This window comes from Sceloporus undulatus, chromosome 7 (genome assembly GCF_019175285.1).
Source record: "Sceloporus undulatus isolate JIND9_A2432 ecotype Alabama chromosome 7, SceUnd_v1.1, whole genome shotgun sequence".
In the NCBI taxonomy this organism is placed as follows: Eukaryota; Metazoa; Chordata; class Lepidosauria; order Squamata; family Phrynosomatidae; genus Sceloporus; species Sceloporus undulatus.
In genome coordinates, this window is record NC_056528.1 from 5831987 (window position 1) to 5854737 (window position 22751).

The 22751-nt window shown below is 40.3% G+C and overlaps 1 protein-coding gene across 4 annotated transcripts; it reads right to left on the reverse strand.

Moving 5' to 3' along the window:
- Positions 1 to 1286: 1286 nt before the first annotated feature.
- On the reverse strand, positions 1287 to 21056 carry GNB1 (G protein subunit beta 1). 4 transcript variants are annotated; one of them, XM_042479035.1, is made up of 10 exons: positions 20949 to 21056; positions 19950 to 19988; positions 15141 to 15247; positions 13629 to 13692; positions 7871 to 8033; positions 5425 to 5491; positions 4796 to 4997; positions 4408 to 4624; positions 3335 to 3446; positions 1287 to 2049 (listed from the first exon to the last, which is right to left on the reverse strand). In XM_042479035.1, exons 1-9 carry the CDS (start codon positions 21003 to 21005, stop codon positions 3340 to 3342), a joined length of 1023 nt encoding a protein of 340 aa, XP_042334969.1. In that variant the 5' UTR covers positions 21006 to 21056; the 3' UTR covers positions 1287 to 2049; positions 3335 to 3339. The 4 variants fall into 4 exon arrangements, with proteins under 4 accessions (XP_042334969.1, XP_042334968.1, XP_042334970.1 ...); XM_042479034.1 differs by having other exon boundaries at positions 1287 to 2054; XM_042479036.1 differs by having other exon boundaries at positions 3331 to 3446.
- Positions 21057 to 22751: the final 1695 nt, after the last annotated feature.

Here is a 22751-nt window from a genome sequence, read left to right on the forward strand (position 1 = left end):
GAAAGCTCTACGGAGTTCCTTGAATGGGGTGGGGAGGTGGGCTTTAAAGTTTCAAAATGCCAAATCCAGGCCCCAAAATGCACGATCGCAGCACATTTTGTACCAAATGTTGCAGTGAAAGAAAGAGAAGAAATTAAAACCCAAATGAAGAAAAGCCACTGCTTCGGCAAACAAGGGTAAATTTTGGTTTGGTGAAAGAGAGAACCAGCGTTCTGACAAGACCTTTGCTGTTTAAACATTCTTTAGAGGCTTTCCCCTCCTCTTTCATTCTCAAAACACAAAGCCAGGAAAGGCTGCTTGGAGGAAAAACCCCTAATCTGATTAAATGGGAGCACTTGGTCAGAGCCAACTGGCTTTTAGGAACTTAAAAGTGTTTTTCCCCTCCCTTCCCCACCCCAGAATCAAATCTATTGTGATGGTTGAAAAGGTGGCGATTGGTTTTTCCTTTTAAACATTAAGAATAGTGACTTATTACTACTCCGAGACAGATGTGCATAACGCGGTCCGTTTCATTTCTCATAGGTCCTTGTTATGCACAGAGTAGCCACAGGAGATGAGATCGGCAATGGTTACGGCTTTCTTTTTCCTTTTGTCTTAAAATGAACAGGTTTATTTCTCGAAAGGAAACACATGTAAGGACGCTTTAGTCTCAGATGCACTTTAGCATTTCTACAGCATGCGATTCTAAAGAGTAATCCCACCCAATATGGCAAACCGAAACAATTTTTATGTCCTCTTCCCGTTGTTCTTGTTTAACTTAGAAAGTTTTAAGATCATTATTTTCAAAAAAACATTAATTTGTACACTTGTTTCATACACAAAGAATTGATGGAGCAGCCAAGCGCTGAACAGGTTTCTCTTTTCAACCGCCCGCCCAACCCAAACCCAAACCCAAACCCAAACCATCTTTGTTGACATTATGGGGTAGTGTCTGGCTATATAACCTGCCCTCCATTTAGGCATTAGAAATCCAAACTATGCAAAGGAAAGGATAATAAAATGTGAAGTGGGGTGGAAAAAAATCCTAGGCCTGTTACAGACTGCAAAAATAAAGCTGCTTTGGGTCTCTTTGGAGGCTTGCTGTTTAAATGATGCATGGGTCCTAAGAATCCGGAAGCTGCACCAAAGCTGCACTCCAGTGCTTAGGAATGGAGTGTGGCTTTGGCGCAACCTCCGGACTCTTAGGACCCATGCATCATTTAAAGAGCATACCTCCAAAGAGACCCGAAGCAGCTTTATTTTGGCAGTCTGTAACAGGCCCTAGTTTGCATTTTGATACCTATAAAAGGTGATTTTTTTTCTCTTAAAACAAACATTATACCATGTACAGCGTGTGCTTGGTTATCTTACTTCTTAACGTTATCCTATATATGCAATATTTTGTGCAACGATTTGTGACACTCGACGGAAACGGTTTTAAAAAAAAGGGACTAAATTTACAGCATTAACAATCCCAGGCGCGACTGGGCTGAGACTCCCTTAGTCTTGGCTCAACAACGGACCGTCAAAGCAAACTGTATTAAAAAAAGGAAAGGAAATGGAAATATGGACGAGAAAAGTAGATATCAACCCTGCTACAAACACGACTTCGAAGTTTGAAAGTGAGATTTAAAACAAAGGCCCTCCCACCCCCAACTCAGAGATTCGGTAAAACCAGGTCAACGGTCTGCGATTTTAAAACTACAGTGAAAGTTAGAAGTTGTCTGCTTCACAATGTTGTTTTTTTCTCTTTTGTTTGGACATGCTTACACAAGTGTGTGTTTTTCTTTAGTTTCCTAGACGAAAAAGTGGTCCCAAAAAGGAATGCACAATTTTGACTTCTTTTGCTATTTTTTTGTATATAATAATTCACACAGATTTCTTCGCTTTAGAGAGAATTGTGCTCTTCGTTTCGGCAACGGGAGACGTGAAAGATCTCACCCTTTGGTGGCGGGGCAGGAACCGGGGAGAGGCAGGGGGTGTCCGAGTTAGTAGTAATAGTTGGATTCGATACATAATTTTAAACTTTCAACTGTTGGAAAAGTCTTCCAGTCGGCGGAGAGTCCACTGCTATTCTGACACAGAACAGACAGAAAGGTTTGTTTAGCTTGAAGGATATCAATCATAAAAAACATTGGACGCTAACCTTTCTCTCTCTGCAATCTGCAATGTAATCTAATCTGACCACCTGATTTTATTCCTAACTTTCTATGTTTTAATGTGTCTTAACATCATCTCTCCATTTTATATGCTTTAAGCAAACTTTCCATTTATGTAATCTAAGTTACTGTATGCCTCGACGGGCCTACTGACCATAAATAAAGACTGATTGGTTGATTTTGGTCATATCAAAAATGACTGACAACTGTAATGAAAAGGAAACCAAACCTGGGATTTGGTCACGTTTATAGAACATCTTTAAAATCTTATCAAATCCTCTCATGCCTCTGCTTTTTAGAATGGATCCCCTGGAAGCATTTAATCCTGGAATGCTGCAAAACAACAGGTACTAAGCTCCTACAATGGTTATTCTTTAAAGAAGTGGTTCCCAAACTTTGGTCTTCCAGATATTTTGGACTTCAGCTCCCAGAATTCCTGAGAGCTCCCAGAATTCCTGGCTGGGGCTTCTGGAAGTTGAAGTCCAAAATACCTTGAGGACCAAAGGCTAGGAGTCACTGCTCTAAAGCCTCAATGCTGCATATAATAAAGGCTTCAAGTTACATTCATAAGGACACACAATGTCAAAGGACACACAATATGGATGTGTTGATCGTAAGAACTTTCCAATGTCTACAGCAACTATGTAGTGTTATGTGCTTAGGGAAGTTTCCACAGTGGCTAAACTAGGTCTGGGAAGCCCATAAGGAGGGCACAAAAGTCAACGCTTGTTTTTCACTTGCTGCTCTGCAGCAACTGGTGTTCAGAAGTATATTGCTCCTACAGTCTCATCATGACTAGTAGCCACTGAATGCTTTATATTTCCATAAACCATATATCGAAACCATCAACTTCAAAATGACAAACAGGCTACAAGTGTCAACCTTCCAACAGGGATGCCATTAAAAGAGCACTCCCTTAACAATCTCTCCTGTCTCTGTCCTTTATGCGAGTTTTACAATGCTCTGTGATTTCATGTGGGAGAGACAGACATACTGAAGCCCTGGAGCCTTCTCTGTAGACTGGAATGGGGCTTGGAATATATTGGGCTTCCCAACAGAAACAGGGTGATGGTGTGAAGCTATTCTGGAGCACGCATGTGACTGGTGGTCTTGTGCAATTACAGGACTAGTTAATGATAATGTGTGTGTGTAGTTGTGTTTTCCCACCCCTTCTACCCTTCTTAAAAAGTACCTACAGACTTTAATTCCAGATCTTGAGGAAGCTATCCCATGATCCTGTCGCCACTGCCATGCCATCATCAGTTACACCTAAGCAACTGACACGATTATCATGGCCAGCTAGGACACCTAGAAATTGGAAGGAGAGCGAGACAAAAAACAGAAACAAGTTTAAGATTTGACAGGTTCCAAAGATTATCACATCAAATATGCACAGAATCCTAACATGGACAAAGTCTGGGTTTTTTAAATTATTGCTATTTGGCTCCTGTAATTTAAAGTGTTCTTCAGTAACTGGAAATGATTTTGGAAGGTGCTATTTTCTGAGTTCTTAATTCTGCTACAATGTTCCTTGATTTTCTGAACAGCAATAACAGATATATTATGAAAGACAAACATCAGAAGCAGAGCAGTAGTAGCACATTTCCTGTTGTTATGGGACCCTGAAAATACAGCTAGCCCATTATTATATTGATAAATTCTTGCTAAGAAATGTATATATTAAGGATACTAACAGTAAAAGCTTTGGAAAATATTTTTAACATTAACAATGAAAACACAAAATACATTATGTTCAGAAAAGGAAAATGTTATTGAATGAGTTTTATAATAATAAAACCAGCATCTACAAATCATTATAGGATAGTTACCACTACTTGACCAAAAAGTGTGTGTGTCTGTGAAGTCCCACATTGTGAATATCCAGTGTCTAACATAGGTTATTATTAGCCTTATTCATAGGTTCTCTCAATTAGGATAGGTATACATGCAGAGAAAGAGGCACAATAACTCAGCTTTAAGAGGGCTATTCAGTTTCTTGTTACCGATACTGGCTGACATCCAGTTCAACATTTACAAGGTTGTTAGCTAACTCCTGGTTTGGGTTGGGGTAAAGTAATGTGTGTGAGAGAACCCAGAAATTTCTGGTTCGAATCACTTTAGTTTCTTTGTAAATGGTTTGGGTACTGGACTAGGACTCTGCCTGTCTTACTTGTTTCACCCTCCTTCATTTAGAGACCATGTCTTCTACCTCTACAGTATACTTGTTTCCTCTTTTGTATTCTTGGCCAAAGAGATTCCATAAGCTTACCTGCTCTGTCAGCTTTGAGTGTGTCCCATACATTACAGTTAAAGTCATCATAGCCAGCTAGGAGAAGGCGTCCGCTCTTGGAGAAAGCTACAGAGGTGATGCCACAGATTATGTTGTCATGGGAATAAACCATAAGCTCCTGGTCAGCACGAAGGTCAAACAGCCGGCATGTGGCATCATCAGAGCCAGTGGCAAACGCATTGCCATTTGGGAAGAACTTGAGGGAAACAAAGAAACACAATTACAAGAAAGGTGTACTCTAACTTGCAAAGAAGCTTTCACAACAATTGGAGAACTATTTCATTCTCTGTGAAGATCTCCAGAATAAGTGCACAGTATCTCCTGTGCATGAAGATGTGTTCACTCTTACAATAAAGCTTTTACGTACACAGATGGCATTGATGTCTGACTCGTGGCCAGTGAAGGTTTGCCGGCACATTCCTTCTCGGACATCCCACAGCTTTGCAGAGGCATCACAGGCACCAGAAACAAAACACTTGGAATCCGGAGCAAGGGACAGGCTCATGACATCTCCGGTATGACCAGTAAATGTGGTTGTTTGTTGGCCTGTTTCTATGTCCCAAAGGGCACTGACAGAGAATGGATGAAAATGAAGAAAAGAATGAGACTAACAAAAGCAAACAATTAGCATAGCGCATTAAGTCACTGGTGACTCTGACTCTCCCCCCCCCCAATTTGGGGTATCAGAAGAGAAAATAGCTCAAAATCCTTCCATGCAGAAATTTAGTTTTGGTTATCTCAAGATATCTTATGTCAGAAGTATAATATAGGGCTGTGGGAAGGAGGTAATATCATTGCTCTTGCTGGAGTTTGCCTTGTTAATGTACGAGAAAGTATTCAAGTAGATGGGGCTCCATCTACTGTCTGCTTACAGACACAGTGACTATCTCTGAGAAAACTAGACCCTAGTGAATTCATGCAAAGCTAAGACCTCAGAAGAACGTCCTACTTTATACGGTTTTGCTTCCCAGCCTGTGTTAGTACTCTACTCCTTACCAAGTAGTATCTCCAGAGCTGGTAACAATTTGATTATCGTCCACAAAACGACAACATGACAAGTAGCCTGCAAAGGAGAGGAGAGAAAAAGGGAGAGCAAAATATGGTTGATGAATACTGAGAATTTTCCCCACCCCATCCTATACCTATTGCTTTTGCTTCTTTTTAAAATGAATTGTTGTCCTCCACCAGCTAGACCAGGAGTGATCAACTTGTCCACTCCTAGATGATGTTGGATTGTAACTCTGTGAGTACTCATCACTTGCTAGTACCAGTAAGAGTTGCAGTTCAACAACAATGGTAGGGCCACAAGTTACTCACCCCACATCTAGACTGAGATGTAGACTAGACCAGGGGAGGTACTGAAGTCACACAACTAGAGCTAGCATGACGAGACAACATTGCACCTCAGATTCTTCAACTTTATGTGTAGTAATCTTTTACCTGAGTAGACATACTTGACATCAACAGAGATTATAATCCCAGCATGCAAACTGCAGTCTATCAGAATCAGAGGTCTATCAGATCTTTCTATTCTTCTGTCCAAAACAAAAGGCTGATCACAGAAACTACCTGTCTAAATAAGAATATTTTCTGGAAGTCTCCTAAATTCAGGTCTCAAATTTCTCACACATATTGCTTGATAACTTCCTTGTCAGAGTAACATTCCCGAAGTTGGCCAAGGGTTTCCTCAAATGAAACAAAACAACAATGCTACCACAACAGTTCTTTCCATTTTTCAGCTTCACAAAACGAAAGGTTTTGGTGGAAGAAGCATAATTAGCCATAGCTGTCACCATGACCAAGAATCTGCTTCGATTGAGCTTATATGAGTGTGTAACTCTTATGCCCGTCTGAATATGGCTTTATGCATTTGTTATTCATTACATTAAATTGAGAGTTATAAACACTTTTGGCTCCGCTGGATTATAAATAACCATTCATGGCTGAGTAACCTCAGTTCCCCTCTGTGAGCTGTTTGCAGAGAGCGCCTTTTAGTCTGTATCTGTGAAGCCTTGCAGCGGCGGTGAGCCAGCAAGATACAGAGCCCCCCAAGGCTTCCTCTTAAGAACTGTTAAAGGTTTTTTCCGGAGCCAAGCTGGCAACCTCTGGAGGAAGAGCCCTCTGCGCTTGGCCACACTTCGAGATTTTGTCCTTTTACAGAAACAAAGACAGTATACGAGATCCAACATAGCTCTGAAGGTGGGGTGGGGGGTACAACAGTCTATTAGGATTTCTCTTGAGTTCATTCTTCCAGGCTGCAGTTAATCTAAGGTATAACTATCAATTTCAGGAGCAAACTGACTCTTGGATGGGATTCACTTAGGCCTGTTACAGACTGCCAAAATAAAGCTGCTTCAGGTCTCTTTGGAGGTATGCTCTTTAAATGATGCATGGGTCCTAAGAGTCCAGAGGTTGCGCCAAAGCCACACTCCATTCCTAAGCACTGGAGTGCAGCTTTGGTGCAGCTTCTGGATTCTTAGGACGCATGCATCATTTAAACAGCATACCTCCAAAGAGACCCGAAGCAGTTTTATTTTGGCAGTCTGTAACAGGCCTACGTATCACAAATAGTGGCTCCATGCCTATGTCTATAAACTTTACCAGTGGGAGAGATAAAAGTCTGTAACAGAATTTAAAGCCCTCTTGACAAACTGCAATTCACAGATTATTTGGAGGAATCCATGAGAAAGAATAAGTTCATTTCAAAATTGTTTCTTTTAATGTCACACAGCCCTGATTTTGGCAATACTTGTTTCTTTAAAAGGAACACCATGTCAATTTAGAGATGAGACACGTTGAGATTTCTGTGGTGATGGAAAGCCATTAATTTCTGTTATATTTGCTATATTCACCAATTTAAAGAAAAATAACAATAGCTGAATTGCCCTTTTAGATAAATTAGCTTCATGTATCGTGTCTATGTGCCCCTTCATTCTTGGTGGCAAAGCACAGCATATACATCCCTAAAGTGGTAGTCTAGCTATACGTTGCCTTGCCAGAATCTGCACCAGGGTGTCTCTCCAGAAGTTGCTGGACTTGAACCATGGGTTAGAAATGCTAGGAGCTGCAGTCCAATATCTAGAGAGCCATAATTTGACTACACATACTCCACACATGTGTACCACCACGAGGCAACATAAAGCGATTTCAATCTGCTTGTGGTATGATCTGTACAGGCAGAGAAATTACTCTATCACTATTACAGCCTTGCTGTTGCTACTACAAAAGTAACTACCTACCTACCTAGGCAAGGCATTAACAGCCCTTGTAAAAGTTACAAAAATTATTTTTGGATTACAGCTGCCCATATCTTACAATAACTTTTATTTGCTCATTTTATAACAAACTTTATTGCGCAAGCAAGATGGAGACAGTTCTTTCAGGAGACAACATGGAGGAGTGCTTGCATTCATGTGGAGTTAATAGGCTAAACCCCACTCACCTGTATGGCCAGCCAGTTCACGGCTTACGCGCACATTGCCTTCACGTGTTTTCAGGTTGTAAATGGAACATATGTTATCCAGACCACCACAAGCCACATAGTTTCCAGATGGGGCATAAGCACAGGTCATTACCCAGGAAGAGCGCAAGGGGATGGCATGGACCTAAATTAGAAGGAGGGAAAATATGTTAAGCCAGCCATTTTGTCAAGTTTTTGAAGTGAAGTAGCTTCCTTTGCTAAAAAAAGTAGTAGACCACTGCTAAAAAACCTCCTCCCTGGATCTTCTGGACTGTAATATGCCATTCAGGGTAGCCTTCTGAAATGCCTGAAGGGGTTGGGACTCAGAGGCACTGTGTTTCAGTGGTTCCGGACCTACCTCTTAGGTTCCAGATTGGGGATAGTTGCTTCTCATAAAAGGAGATGTTATATGGCATACCACAAGGTGCCATTCTATCCCCAATGCTATTCAACATGTACATGAAACTGCTGGGAGTGATCATCTGGAGGTATGGGGCAGCATGCTATCAGTATACTGTACTGAAGACACCTAAATATACTTCTTCACGCCTTCAAAAAAGAGCCTCAGCCAAGGATAGCGTGTCTCCTCTGAATGAATGCTTGGAAGAGGTAATGGATTGGATGAAGAAGATCAAACTGAAACTGAATCCAGACAAGAGAGAGGTGCTTACTAGCAAGGATTCTAACCTGGGGCTTCAACAATTGTATAATTGACTACAATCCCAGAGAGATACTGTAAGGGTTGAGAAATATTGCTTACCCTCCCTGATCCACGTCTCTCTAGGCGACGTTGGAGATAGTAAGTGACCATGTTTGGACGTTGAGGGCGAAATGTGGGGGTGATGTATGGGATGGAGAGCGAGGACGGGAAGAGAAGGATCTGTGGAGAGAAGGTGGAGAGAAGGCAGGCTGAGGCAGACGGAGCATGGAGTGAAAGAAGTGGAGATGACTGCAACGGAAGTAGGAAGTAGAGGAGGAAACCATAGGGATGTCCATAGGGATAACCATAGAGGCGAAGCAAGAAATGGCGCTTGAGACTGGAATTGTAGTTTAAGAAAGGTAGAAAGAGCTTTTCAGAGGAAAAGGCAAGACTGTAACTAAGCAAATGGTATTGATATTGCTATAATTGAAGTGATCATTATCCGACCTGGATCTGGCTCTGCTGGAAACAGTGAGAATATCTTAAGGTGCTGAAAGGTGGGTAATGAATAATTGTTGGGGCTTTTTTTCAGTTGGAATTTCAAATTGCTCAAAAAATATACATAAGGCTTTTGGAATATATTTTGAACATATTACTGTATATGTATGCTTGTAAGGTAATTGTTTGGAATACTGTTATACTAATTAAGTAAGTAAGTAACTAACTACAGTGGTACCCCGGGATACGAAAGCACCGCCTTACGAAATTTCCGGGATACGAAAAAATCCCATAGGAAAAAACTGTTCCGGGTTCCGTGTTTTTTTTTTCGGCTTACGAAAAGAATTTTTGGTGCTTTTCGGCACTTTTTTGCACGAAACGCGGCTTTCCAGCGCTAGCGCCTATGGCTTTTTCGGGTTACGAAAAAAATCGGGTTACGAACGCCGCGGCGGAACGAATTAATTTCGTAACCCGAGGCACCACTGTATGCAATCTGATAGAATGGCATTTCGTGGTCAAACACAGAAAGCAAATATGCAGCCACAAAATCAAAGAAGATCCAAAACCAAAAAAATGTAGATTTTAATCAGGCAATTGTGGATAAAAGAAAATCCTTATCTCTGAACCTAACCCAACAGATGAATGCCTTTAAGAGGGAAATAAAACAGGAGATCCGTGCAGATCTGAAAGAGATTAATCAATCTGTGGACAGACTGATGGCAGATATCAAACCACAAAATGAAAAATGGACATTCTAGAATTTAAAAATGATAAGCTTGAATTAGATTTTGCCAAAATGGAGCATAAAAAAAGAGGAAGACTTAATGAGAAAGAAATATAGGAGCAGAGAATGAGGGAGAAATCAGCGAAGATAAGAGGCTTCTTGGAGGGAAAAATGAAAATTTAGTGGAGAAATTAATACTGAAAATTGCCCAATTTATGGATAAAGAACTTTAAAAAATTGAAGTTGAAATTGATCAATTCTACCGTGTTAATTCCCAAATTGCTAAACGAAAAGGGCTCCCAAGGTACGCGGCTGGGCATTTTGTTAGAAAACAGATCCACGATCAGTTTCTAAATAGACATAATGACTCACCATTCAAGTATGAGGATCAAGAGCTGAAAGTTTTAAAAGACATTTCGGCAAAACTGCCACGGAAGAGGAGAGAATATACAAGTCTGACCACCTTGCTCAGAAGAGAAAAAATCCAACACCGATGGGAAATTCAGGAAGGTTTAAAGTTTTGGTGGAGGAAGGGTTTGTTAAACAATTCTTTGAAAGGAATAAATCAACAGGAAAACAAAAGGATAATCCGGATAATCAAGAAAAGGATGAAACTGAAGCAGGAGCCACAGCAGCGAAGCTAATTATAAGACGATGAAGAGAAGATGTGGATACATCAGATGAAGGCGAAGATGGAGAGTTGAATCTTGTACCAGAAGATTTGTTAAGAGAATTGGATGATGAGGAAGTTGACTAAAATGAAAGAAGATCTTCAATTGAGAAACTAAGAGGGGAGGAGGACTACCAGCTGTTTGAGATGCTGGAAGAGCATGGGAGCACATACTAGCTGGTTCTCCCTTCTCTCCGAAGGCTTGGGAGAAGTCTGGGGACCCCGCTCAGGCCTTGCAGGGAAGGAAGGAGGGTGCTTTGGCCGCGTCCCCCTTCCCTCTGAAAGCTTGGGAGACGTCCAGGGACCTCTCTCAGGCCTTGAGAGGGAAGGGAAAAGGGTGCTTTGGTTGCTTCTCCCTTTCCTCCGAAGGCCTGGGAGACGTCCAGGGACTTCTCTCAGGCCTAGGGAGGGAAGGAAGGAGGACGCACCTGCCGCTTCCTCTTTTAGTCCCAAGGATTCAGGGAGCTCAATTATTTGTGAGTCCGTTGCTGTGCGTGCGCACCCTCCCGGCTTTTCCGTCCCTCACAGGGAAAAGGCCAGGGAGGGACGGAGAGGGAGGAGTGGACGCGCGCACAGCTAAGGATTTGCGAATTGAATCCGCGAATCCCAAAGCCGCGAATCCAGAGAGACAACTGTAGAGCATTAGTAGATCAGTGAAGGCCTTTTGGAAAGAAAACATAGTTGCTGAAATATTTAAATATAATATAGTCCATAATAAATATAACCGGTTACAGATTCAGAGTTTATCTTAGGACACAGCCAAGAGTTTAATATGTATATAATATATAACATATATACAAGAATAGCTATACTCATAGATATATTATTTAAAGTGAAAATGAAATGGAACCATAAAAGCTCTTATATAGAGGACATTTACTAATATAGATATATATAGTATGGATAGTTATAATCTAGAGAGTACATTATATATTACAAATAAATATGTACGATATATTGAGCGTCCTTGCAGATAGTTTTTACTATATGAACAACTTAGTTAATTTAAGCAGATTAGTCGGGGAATATAATAATGGACAGTCTTGGTATAGTTGGGTTTATAGATAAGCTTCAAAAGATAATAGCTTAAATTTAAAGAGATGAAGAGTTTGTGAAAAAGTAAGTATAGTTAAGGAAACTTATTTGTACAGCTTAGGAAGTTAAGATGTTCTTTGTTTAAATGTGAAGATATTGTTTGTTTGGTTGTTTTGGCTAATGTTTTATATATGTTAATATCACAACTTATAATGCTCAGCCAGTCAGCAAAACTTGACTAATGATACTGGCCCACTATCTTACAGGACAACGGTAAGAAATACCAGAATGATGCATACATAACATTGGACTAGATGGCCCTTGTGGTCTCTTCCAACTCTACAATTCAATGATAACTGTTTGAACACTCTCAGATGCTATAAAAATAACAATTATAATTACCACAACAGGCTTGACTTGAGGATGCAAATGAATGTGTGTTTAGTTACTGAATTAATCAGTGTATCTGTACAGTAAGATTCACTATGAAATTATGTCCTTGAGGGCCATATATATATATATATTCATATTAAGAAGAAAAACAAAGGAGCACCCAAATAAAGTTAAGCATGCTACTGTAACAAGTGGAATGATCCTTTATTTGGCATCTAAAGAAACACCTCTAAATCATTGCTCTTACTGCATCACTAGGATGAAGCCCCCCTTCTTTTAAAAGCACCTTCTTTGCGAAGTTCATCATCATAGCCAGCATGTGCAAGACTGCTTAGTTACAGCTATGATGCCTGTGATATTTTTAGCTTAGGTTTTGAATGTGTAAACGATTCTGATACTTATGAAAATGCTCATTTGAATCTACATTCTGGTTATTGCAGAACTGTCGTCTAATATCCTGCATTTGATGAATACTAGAGTCAGCATGGCGTAGTGGTTTGAGCATTAGACTTCAACTCTGGAGATCACCAGGGTTCAAATCCCTGCTTGGCCATGGACTGGGATTGGGTGATCTTGGGTGATCCTGGGCAAGTTACACTCTCTCAGCATCAGAGGAAGGCAAACGCAAACTCCCTCTGAACAAACCTTGCCAAAAAAGCCCCATGATAGGTTTGCTATTAGTTAGAAATGACTTGAAGGCACACAGCAACAACTTTACTGGCAAAGTCCTCCTTTCTAGAAGTGAAAGAGCGTGGTGAAGAGTAAAGAGAATACTAATCTGTCATTTGACAACAGATTAACCCTTACTGTACTTTCTATCAATGTGAGTGAAGGAATCCAGATCTGTCTAAAAGACTGATCTGAATGTTGGCTAGTTTCAAGACTAAGTGAAGGTAATGCATAAAAGTGTGATTTTGGGGCTGTGCAGACCACCCCAAGGGTTGGCCTGCAGGCGCCTCCGGGACTGCGGCAACCACATTTCGTGGTCCTGATCTGGTCTTTCCAGGTGCCAAAAGAAGATGCAAAAAGCAGCTCCGTTTTGTATCCTGGAAAGGGTGCGATAGCTGTGGCTTTATGGCGCTCCTTCAGCACTGCATCATGTGGATTCAGTGCCAGAGGAGCAATGTGGCACCGCAAAGAACTCAAGCAATTACTAACTACTTACTTTCCCATACTGAAGAAACAGATGTTTCAAGGGATGAAACCTAAGCACCAGTGAGGTGCTTCCATGAACCTTTGCTGTCTCCTCTTCTAGAGTTGTACTTTACATTTAAGTCTGCATTTCCATTTCTGTTTTTTATCCAGCTTTGACTTTCAATTCAATTATTTTCTAATATGTGCTAATCAAAGTCAGTGGATGCATCTCACATTAAGTAAACCTTGCATAATCTGGGTCCATGTTTCATATTACTATAGCAAGGACTGCAAGCCTCATTTCTAATACCTATTTCTCTGCTAGAGAGGTTAACACTTTGCCTCACCAAGCATACCTCTTACTAAAAAGTTCCTACTCAGTGCCATTCCCTTTCATTTCACAAAGCAACCTGCTCCCTCTAAATAAAGTAAAATATTTTAAAAAGAAAAGAAAAAAGGTACCAATCTTGAATCTGTCTGTATCTATCCTCTTGGAATGATTATCTTTGGAAGAAAGCTAAACAAAAGCCCAATCCAAAAATGCAGCATTTGAAACACTCCTTCATAAAGTTTTCTTCCTTTGATTTATTCCTCCTCTTTCAGACAAGCTGTACTTAAGCAGAAGAAGCCAGGGAATTGCTCTCACCTTATTTGTGGTGTAACTGTCCCAAATGATAAGCTTGCCATCCTGTGATGCGCTGACAAGAAGCCTGGAGGTATGGGTAGGAAGAACGACATAAAACAAACAGATGAAGTACATACCAGCCATGTAGGAAGATAGGTTTTACTTTCAATTAGGAGCTTTTGTTCTTTGTGTGGAAATGCTAACAGCTGTTTGTTCCAACCATTTGTTTAGCAAATTTACCAAGTTGTCCTCACACGTTGGGAAACAAAGGCTCCATGCAGACTGCCAAAATAAAGCTGCTTCGTGTCACCTTGGAGGTATGCTGTTTAAATGATGCATGCGTCCTAAGAGTCCGGAGGTTGCGCCAAAGCTGCGCTCCAGTCCTTAGGACTTGATCGTGGCTTTGGTGCGGATTCCAGACTCTTAGTATGCATGCATCATTTAAAGAGCATACCTCCAAAGTGACCCGAAGCGGCTTTATTTTGGCCTGTCTGTATGGGGCCCAAGACAGTATGATCTGCCCAAAACCATCTCACTGAGCTGATTTCAAAACCAAACCCAATACAGTGGTACCCCGGGTTACGAAAATAATTCGTTCCGCCGCCGCTTTCGTAACCTGAAAGGCTTCGTAAGCCGAAAAACCCATAGGCGCTAATGGGGAAAAGCCGCGATTTGGTGTGAAATAGCGCCGAAAAGCACCAAAAATTTTTTCGTAACCTGAAAAAACATTCGTAACCCGGAACAGTTTTTTTAAATAGATTTTTTTCGTAACCCGGAAATTTCGTAAGGCGGCGCATTCGTATCCCGGGGTACCACTGTATATCACCTGGTAATGAATAAAATGAAATTGCTTCTTACATCTGAAGCAGAAGCTACTGTTAATTTCAAAAGAAACAAGAATTTAGAAGTGTACTTTAATCTATAGGACTAAATAGGGATGCACAAAGATCATGCATATCCTGTTTTTTTAAAGGTGGAGTTGATTGCTTGGAGTAGGCCACTGAACACTTCCAACATATTTACTACAGGCAGTCTATTCTAAAACAATGTTTTAACAAGGGAGCAGGAGTGGGGAGAACCAAAGATTTACGTAACGTAAGTGTTCTTATGACAACACAGATTGGGTTATAGCAGCCAGCGGCAATTCATATCCATGCTGCTTGCTGCAAAACCAGTATCGCTGAATAATAAAAGTGTCAGGCATTCAGAAAAACAATGTAAAAACAGGCACATGCCTCTTCTATCTTTAGAATGCTCCAGAACTCCTCCAATACCAGAACTGTATTTATTTTCCCAAAGGAGAAATGAGCAATGCTATTTTTAAGAATACATTTCAAATACTGCCGCCAACAAACAAAAAAATGTTAAACTCATACTAAAATCAAAACCAGATAGTCTTAAAGGTGATGCCACATTCCTTTTTCTCTCTCTCTCCCTCCCTTCTTCCTTTTCATATTCAAAGAGTTACAACAGAGGTGGCTCTTATCAGAGGGATGGACAACTGAACATTCTTTAGGCACCAATGAAACTCACCTGGAATCAGTCCCCCAATGCATTGCATAAATTTTAGCCAAGTGTCCTCTCAGTGTTCTTCTAGTGCGCATCTGGATACGACCAACTGGATCAATGTTGGCGGTGATCTACAAGAGAAATCGATTATATATATTTGTAAGTGGCAACCACAAGGCTATCTTCTGACAGAAGAACCCTCAACGAAACTAGTCTTCTTGACAATGAACAAAATAAATGCACATTCCATTAAGGCCATTTTGGATGTGCTTTCCTAGTGTACTAAATAATGTTGCCAACTGATCAGTTAGGAGATGCACATTACTATTTCTTCAGAAAGAGGACCCCCATAAGAATACATAATGCAAGCTTTCAAAGCAACACTGACTTTTTCATCAAAGATACTACAAATCATATAGGAGAGGAAAAGTGACCATGTTAGTTACAAGCCTACATTCTGCCTCAGTTGTTATTTTTGCTATCAGTTCAGCTGCTCTGGACAATGCAATCCCCTTCTTGGCTGTGGGGGAACTGGGGACAAAGGGCAGTAAAAGTCAGATAATAACATTTCAACTCCATTAACAACAGCAAAGTAACTTCCTTTAAGATCCAGGTGATCTCTGTCCCTTTTGAGGTTTCTATCTCTAGCAAAGGTCAAACTCTTTCATCTGGACTACAATTGGGAACGCCTAAGATTAACAGATTTCCCCAGATTAACAGTACAGAGGCTTCTCGAGAAACTGAAGCCTTGCATAAGGGAGACAGTGCCTGGATCTTTAGGGAAGTTACATTGCTGCTGCTAATGGAGCAGAAATTTTATTACCTGGCTTTTACTGATCTTTGTCCTCAATTCCCATACGGCCAGGAAGGGGATTGGCCTTTCCCTGCATTGATATCCATCCAGACCATCGTAACCGACAATAGAGCTAACATTGGAAATAAAATATAGTGCTGAGTGGCTGACATCACAGCCCCAACACAGAGAGGCAAAGCTCCTTTATTGTGATTTGGGGAGAGGCTAAAACCACCAGCACAGAGAATGCCATTGGAAAGTACAACTATGGCCTGTTACAGACTGCCAAAATAAAGCTGCTTCGGGTCTCTTTGGAGGTATGCTATTTAAATGATGCATGGGTCCTAAGAGTCTGGAGGTCAAGCCAAAGCCACATTCCAGTCCTAAGCACATTCAAGATGGTTGCTCCCTTTATTTAGATTCGTTTCTTCATCTTGCTTTGTCAATTACTTTGTCCAATGGGCCAGTGTCACACTGCAAAAAGATCCTTTCATTTTTTTACTATGTGCATACACCATTTTCATTTGTGCTCTACATTGCTGGTCCTTTTGGCTTCGTCTTGAAAATCTTTCTTTCGACCTACGCAATTTTGGTATATCATTAATCAAATCTCATCAAGGTAATTGTATCATGTAGCGGAACTGGGCTCCAGCCCATGAAAGCCTCTAAGCTGGCTTTGGGGAACATGTTCATTTTTATAAGATGCTACATGACTCTCCACTGTCTGAAACAAGCACGCTTTCTAAGAAACTACTAATAAAAAGCGTCTTAAACGTATTTCTCCAGAATAAATTTAAGGCTTGTTTGTCAGTAGACTGTAATATGTTCTGGGAACTTCAACATTTTAAAAAATAGTCTGCATACTTGTTCTGTCTCCATGTAAACACAGTTATTTAGCTAAAGGACCTGAACAAAGAATTCCAGCTTCCTCTTGAAATATGTCAAGGAAACTTAGTATAGATCAGAATGCTTTCCAGATTTATATTCTGACACGATTCCCTTTCTCTGCTCTATGTCAGGTTCTTGAAGTCTCTTTCCGTGTTTCCAAACATGACCTCCCCTCATGAATTATGCTAAAAGACATCCTCACAGTTCAACACCACAAGACAAAATATTCAGGGAACCAATTTTAGCAATGTATGCTTAAGAGGCAATTCACTTGTCTCCTCCCTTCATTATTACTACTACCAATAGTATTCTTTTACATCAAGCTCTAGCACAGAAAATTTAGCTGACAAGTAATGCAAACCTGCATTCAAAACAGAACAGTAGATGCCAGTCCATTTTATCTATCTATGACCTGGCCACTGGCTGCAAAATGATGAGTGATGTTCTCCTGTTTTTTGCCCTTGAGGTCACGGGTTCTTGTTCAAAAAGTCGGTACAGAGCCCAAAAGAAAGCTTGATGGGAGGTGCAATCCAACAAATCTGGAGGGCCAAATATTACTCATCCCTGGTTTATGTTAACCTGTTTTGAACATAGTTTCAGCCTTGGCCTGTTGCAAAAACGCATGTAGTTTACCTGTATCTGTGGCTCTTCATGTGGTCATTTGAAAACTCACTCAAATGGGTCTTCCCATAACCTGCACAGATGCTCAGAACATTCTAGAGTTGAGCAAGTGTATTTTTGCAGGTACTCAACCACCTCTATTGTGCAAATCAGTACCACATCCCTACAATTCACTTTAGTTCCACATCTGCAGAGAGGTTACAAGTATAGCAATACAGAGAATTCCCTTGAGGGGAGGTGGGAGGGTTGTGCGAGTTCACAGATGACCACTCAAAGAAAGAGTATTACAGGAAGCAACTTGTGGTGTTTTTCCTCCCCTTTGTGGTGTCTGTGATTCTCACAAATGGGAAATTAAAGAACTTGCCTGAGTGGAGGTTGGGAGGAATTCAGACAAAGAGGGATGTGAGTGTTACAAATAAACACCAATGACTGTGATCACTGGCTATGCAACAAGTGTCTGGAATCACTACCTTGCTTAAGAATGGTGTGGATGTAGCTGTTGCTCTGACTTCTCACACCCTGTGGAGGAATTATGTCCAATGGTCACAACAACCCACTTAGCTAGACACTGAAAGGAAACCAATTCACTGTGTTTTGTTAATATCACAAAGAGGCTAAAGGCATGGTTTCAAGACCTTTCACCATTTTGGTTGCCCTCCTCTGGACACTTTCCAGCTTCTCAACATCCTTTCTGAACTGTACTGCCCAGAGCTGGACACAAGATTCTAGGTGAGCAGACTAGAGCGGGACTATTACTTTCCTTGATCTAGACATGATACTACTACTATTAATGCAACCTAGAATCACAATGGCCTTTTATCTGCTACATTGCAATGTTGACTCATGTTCTACTTGTGGTCTACTGGGACTCCTAGCTCTCTTTCACATGTAGTATTATTAAGCCAGGTGTCCCCATCCTATATCTATCATTTTTCGACCTACCTTACATTTCTCCATGTTGAAATTCGTTTTGTTAGCTTTGGCCCAGCTAAATCTATTAATCTTAATCTATTAAGGGGATTTTGAATTTTGATCCTGTCCTCTGGGGTGTTAGCTATTCCTCCTAATTTGGTGTCATCTGCAAATTTGATAAGCATGCCCTCTATTCTTTCATCCAAGTTGTTGATAAAGATGTTGAATAGCCCAGGACAGAACCTCCAATGTCTCTGAGGACAAAAGGTGCTTTAGTACTGAGCCAGGTCTATGTTACATTGCTGGCTACTGGGGAGCTCAAGAGGTATTAAGGCCAATGTTGGGATTTTGCACACACTGGGCTGGCTGCACATTAGTGGAAATAAATGTACCAGGATGAATGGGCATCAACTAAAGCTGCATCTGTACTCCAGAAATAATCCAGTTTACCCCACTTTAACTTCCATGGCTCAATGCTATGGAATTCTGGTAACTGTAGTTCTGTGAGGCATTTAGCATTCTCTGTCAGAGAGCTCAGGTGTCACAACAAACTACATTTCCCAGAGTTCCATAGCTATTTGAGTTAAAGTGGTGTAAAACTAGATAATTTCTGCAGTGCAGATGCAGCATAAGTTGAAATGGAAGGAGGTATGTGGCCAATTGTGACAGTTTCAGCTCAAAAACCTTGGGAGGAAAAAAGAAAAAGCAGTCTGCCCAAGATAGTGTGCAGTTTTCCTGCCCTAATCAATCTACTTTGAAGTTTCAATGCTAGACAACATTTACACACAGAAACATTATGGGAGTTTTCCAAGGCAGAGAATGCAATGGAATGACCATCATTAGGAGACACCTTAATACTACCTTTTGAGAACATCTTCTAAATAAAGCCCTTGAAGCCACAGAGGCCATAGAAATGGGAACCAGTGGCATTACTGATGAAAATACAGGAAAAATATTCCAATTTTACGTTAAAGAGAAAGAAAAGATTATGGAATCTGCAAATATCTCTTTGGGAACAGCTCAATAAATAGCTAGAGAGCATTCAACTAAAAAGATTGGAGTGTTTAAAAGACATTGCTCTCAGTGAGGCAGATAAAAAGGAACTAGGGATATAAAGGATCTAGAAATTAAAGGGATATGGTACTAACCTGTGCATGTACCACCAAAAGTTCCTTGCTCAGCTCTATAATGTTACTAACACTCTACACAGGGGCAGGAAGACCCATTTATGTAATTCACTAAATGGCAAACCTCAATCATGTTTAAGGCCTCCATTGAGAGCACTATGAGTCTGGAAAGGAAACTTTTTGATCTCATTTCCTTAACCATGATTAAGGTAACAAGACATTACAGGTGTATCAGCATTCTGTATTTCAAAACTAACTTATTAAGTCTCCTTTATTTCAATGATAGTTGAGAATGATTTATTCCAAGTTAAATAGATTATTCCTGTTGCCAAGAGAAAAAGACGATCCCCTGAAAAAGGTGATCACACACAGCAATCCCTTAGATGACATTTTTGCTGGTAAGCAAGTTAAAATTGCCACAGCTCCATCCGATGTAAGCCTTTTTAGTTTTAAAAAAACTAAACAGTGTTTGGCAAGATGATGTACACTCACCTGGGCCAATGTAGCATCAGCGCACGCTTTTCTAGCATCCTGGGGAAAGAAAGAACGAAGGGATTGTCAGGGAGGTGGAATATGCTCGCTGAATAATTTGGCACCATGCTACTATTACAAAAGGACAAGCAAATGTAAAGAATCTGGACAGCCTGTTTACTGCTGAAACCCAAAAGCAGAGACAGGAAATGTACATATCCAGACAGTTGAGCAGACAAGCATGTGCACCTTGTAGTAGGAAGCCCTGAAATTATAAGGATCCCATAGAAATCTGCAAAAATAAATTACACAAAATGTGTATAACTGTACTTCACCACATCAAGTTATTGTACTTATACTGTACAGTAACTTGTACTTATAAGTAACTATACAGTTACTTACTAGTTCTTCTAGAACTGTGCTTACAACTGACCTTGTTTCATAAAACATTTTTACAAAGTAGAACTTACAGGACCTAAAATAAATCTGCTTCTTTGAATATTATTAGGCTTTGACATTTGGTCTTCTTCTTTCATAAGGCACAAGCCAAAGAGCTTAGAAATGTAGTCCATGTATTAAGTGCAGAGTGGCATTGAAATTACAGGAATTACAAAATCAGTGTAATGATTTGACTGTTGACTCTGGAGACTAGGATTCAAATCCCTGCTCTGCCTTGAAAATCCAGTGGGTGACTTTCAGCAAGTCGCATGCTCTCAGCCTCAGAGGAAGGCAAAAGCCCCTCTGAGCAAATCTTGCCTAGAGAATCCCATGAAAGGTTCACCTTGGAGTAATTACAAAATAGCAAAACTACAAGTGTTGAATATGTACAGCAATGAACAACTGTTTGGTTACTGTTTTAAAGTTATTTTTTAAAATTCTTGTTCTATTTGACATCAATATTGCTGCTTTATTATATATTGATTTACTTTATTACGTGCCTTGGAAACATCAGATAAAATTGACTTTATCCAAGGAGTCCAACAATGGGAAAACCGAACAGTTTTTTCCTTAAATACTTACTCTGATTTGGTTTCTCAGTTGTTCCGCCTCCTGGCGTAGTTGGTCAAGTTCGCTCATCCTCTCAGGCTAAAGGTGTGCTTCTATGACACCCCTTAGATACTCAAAAATCTGGAGAGAAACATAAAACAGGTTGTGGTCAGAATTTAAATAGCACATTTAGACTGCAGTCCTATGCATATCAATCAGACATCATCCCAAACAATTCACACAAGATTGCCCTCACAGTCCACATTGCTTCAGTTATGTGATGTTGGTCATGTTCAATGTGAAGTCGAAGGCACACATAACCAAGGACAGGTTCAAGACAATCCAAATTCTGAAGTACAGTACATAAACTTTAGTCCTACAAGCGTTGTAAATTATGCAACTTTGCATATGTGCCATACTCTGCATAACTTATTTGGGGTTTATTATCCATGGGTGGGGGATAAAACCTTATATATGGCACTGAAGACTCACTTGTCTTAGAAATGTGAAGCAATTCCTCTGGCCTGACATTGGTGGATTTGCTGAGCCTTGAGGTCTCTTCCAACTCTATGATTCTACAATTCAACTTGCATGCAAAGACTAAAGGTGATTTGTAATATATTTATATAATGGCTGTTTACTAGTTACAATAAATCTATGACTGACTGAACATTAAGAAAACAACAACGACCACAAATGATGTTATATAACTTTAAACAAGACACCTAGACAGTGAAATATATCGTAAACCTTGGTTCAGCCATTAACCAAAATGGGAACTGCAACCAAGAAATCAGACTAGGAGTTGGAAGTAGAGAAGCTATGAAGCTATGAAGGAACTAGACAAAATGCTCAAGTGTAAAGCTAAATCATTCAATACCAATGTCGAGAATAATCCATGCCACTGTATTTCCAGTTGCTATGTACAATTGGAAAAAAAGCTGGACGGTGAAGAAAGTTGATAGGAAAGCTGAAACGTGACGCTGGAAGAGAACATTGGTCATCTAAAATGCTATGGGAGACAGGATTGCTGCTTAAGTTTTGCATAAGTAATTGCACCCTCACCAACTTATATCTCTTTTGAAGACGTTATTTGATTTGTATTCTACTTTCCCTTCAAAACTGGAACAAGAAATTCACAAAAAGCTTTAACTGGTCTTACAACAAAATCAGCTGAAACTGTAGTTATATCATAGCAAAATGGTACCATGACAAATTTAATCTACAACTCAACCTTCTTAGTTCCTCACAAGTACTCATGGTTGAATGTACTCATGTTCACCACTGGACTTTTTAACTCGGGAAACAAAGCAAAGCAAAAACAGAATGACACTGTCACTTGATTCAAAGCTGTCTTAGTCTAGATCAGTATGCAATGGGATCTTCCAGCACCTTTGAGGCTAACAGAGTAGGTGTCACTTAGGATAGCAAGTGCTTGCATTGGCATTGCACTGCATATCTATGTATGCAATTTGAGTCAGGTTATATACTAGTTCCTGGGGAATGAGGATGAATTCATGACCCCGCCGCTCAAAGGGATGATCAAAGACAAGGTTCAAGGAAAATTTCCATGACAATAGACACATGATTCTATGCTTAACAGGGGAGAGATGAAATTTTGTGCAGACTACACATGGTTGAGTCATTATTTCTACCACCCTGGATACTTCTTCTCTTGCTCAAATGCATCCAACGTAGCTTCTACTTTACTGGCCTATCACATCTTCAACCTACTGTTCTTCCCATCACTCTTCAACATGACCAAAATCTCTAAGATACATGTCCTCCTCTCAGGCAACGTTCACTTACTATGCAGGAGAGAGGCAAAATAAATAG

Coding starts and splice junctions, on each gene's coding strand:
- GNB1 (XM_042479035.1), bottom strand. CDS start 21,005: ATGAGCGAACTTGACCAACTACGCCAGGAGGCGGAACAACTGAGAAAC. Junction 19,989..20,948: donor AACTGAGAAACCAAATCAGA/GTAAGTATTTAA, acceptor TTCTTTCCCCAG/GATGCTAGAAAAGCGTGCGC. Junction 5,492..7,870: donor TGAACTGGCTGGCCATACAG/GTGAGTGGGGTT, acceptor TCTCCTTTGCAG/GCTACTTGTCATGTTGTCGT.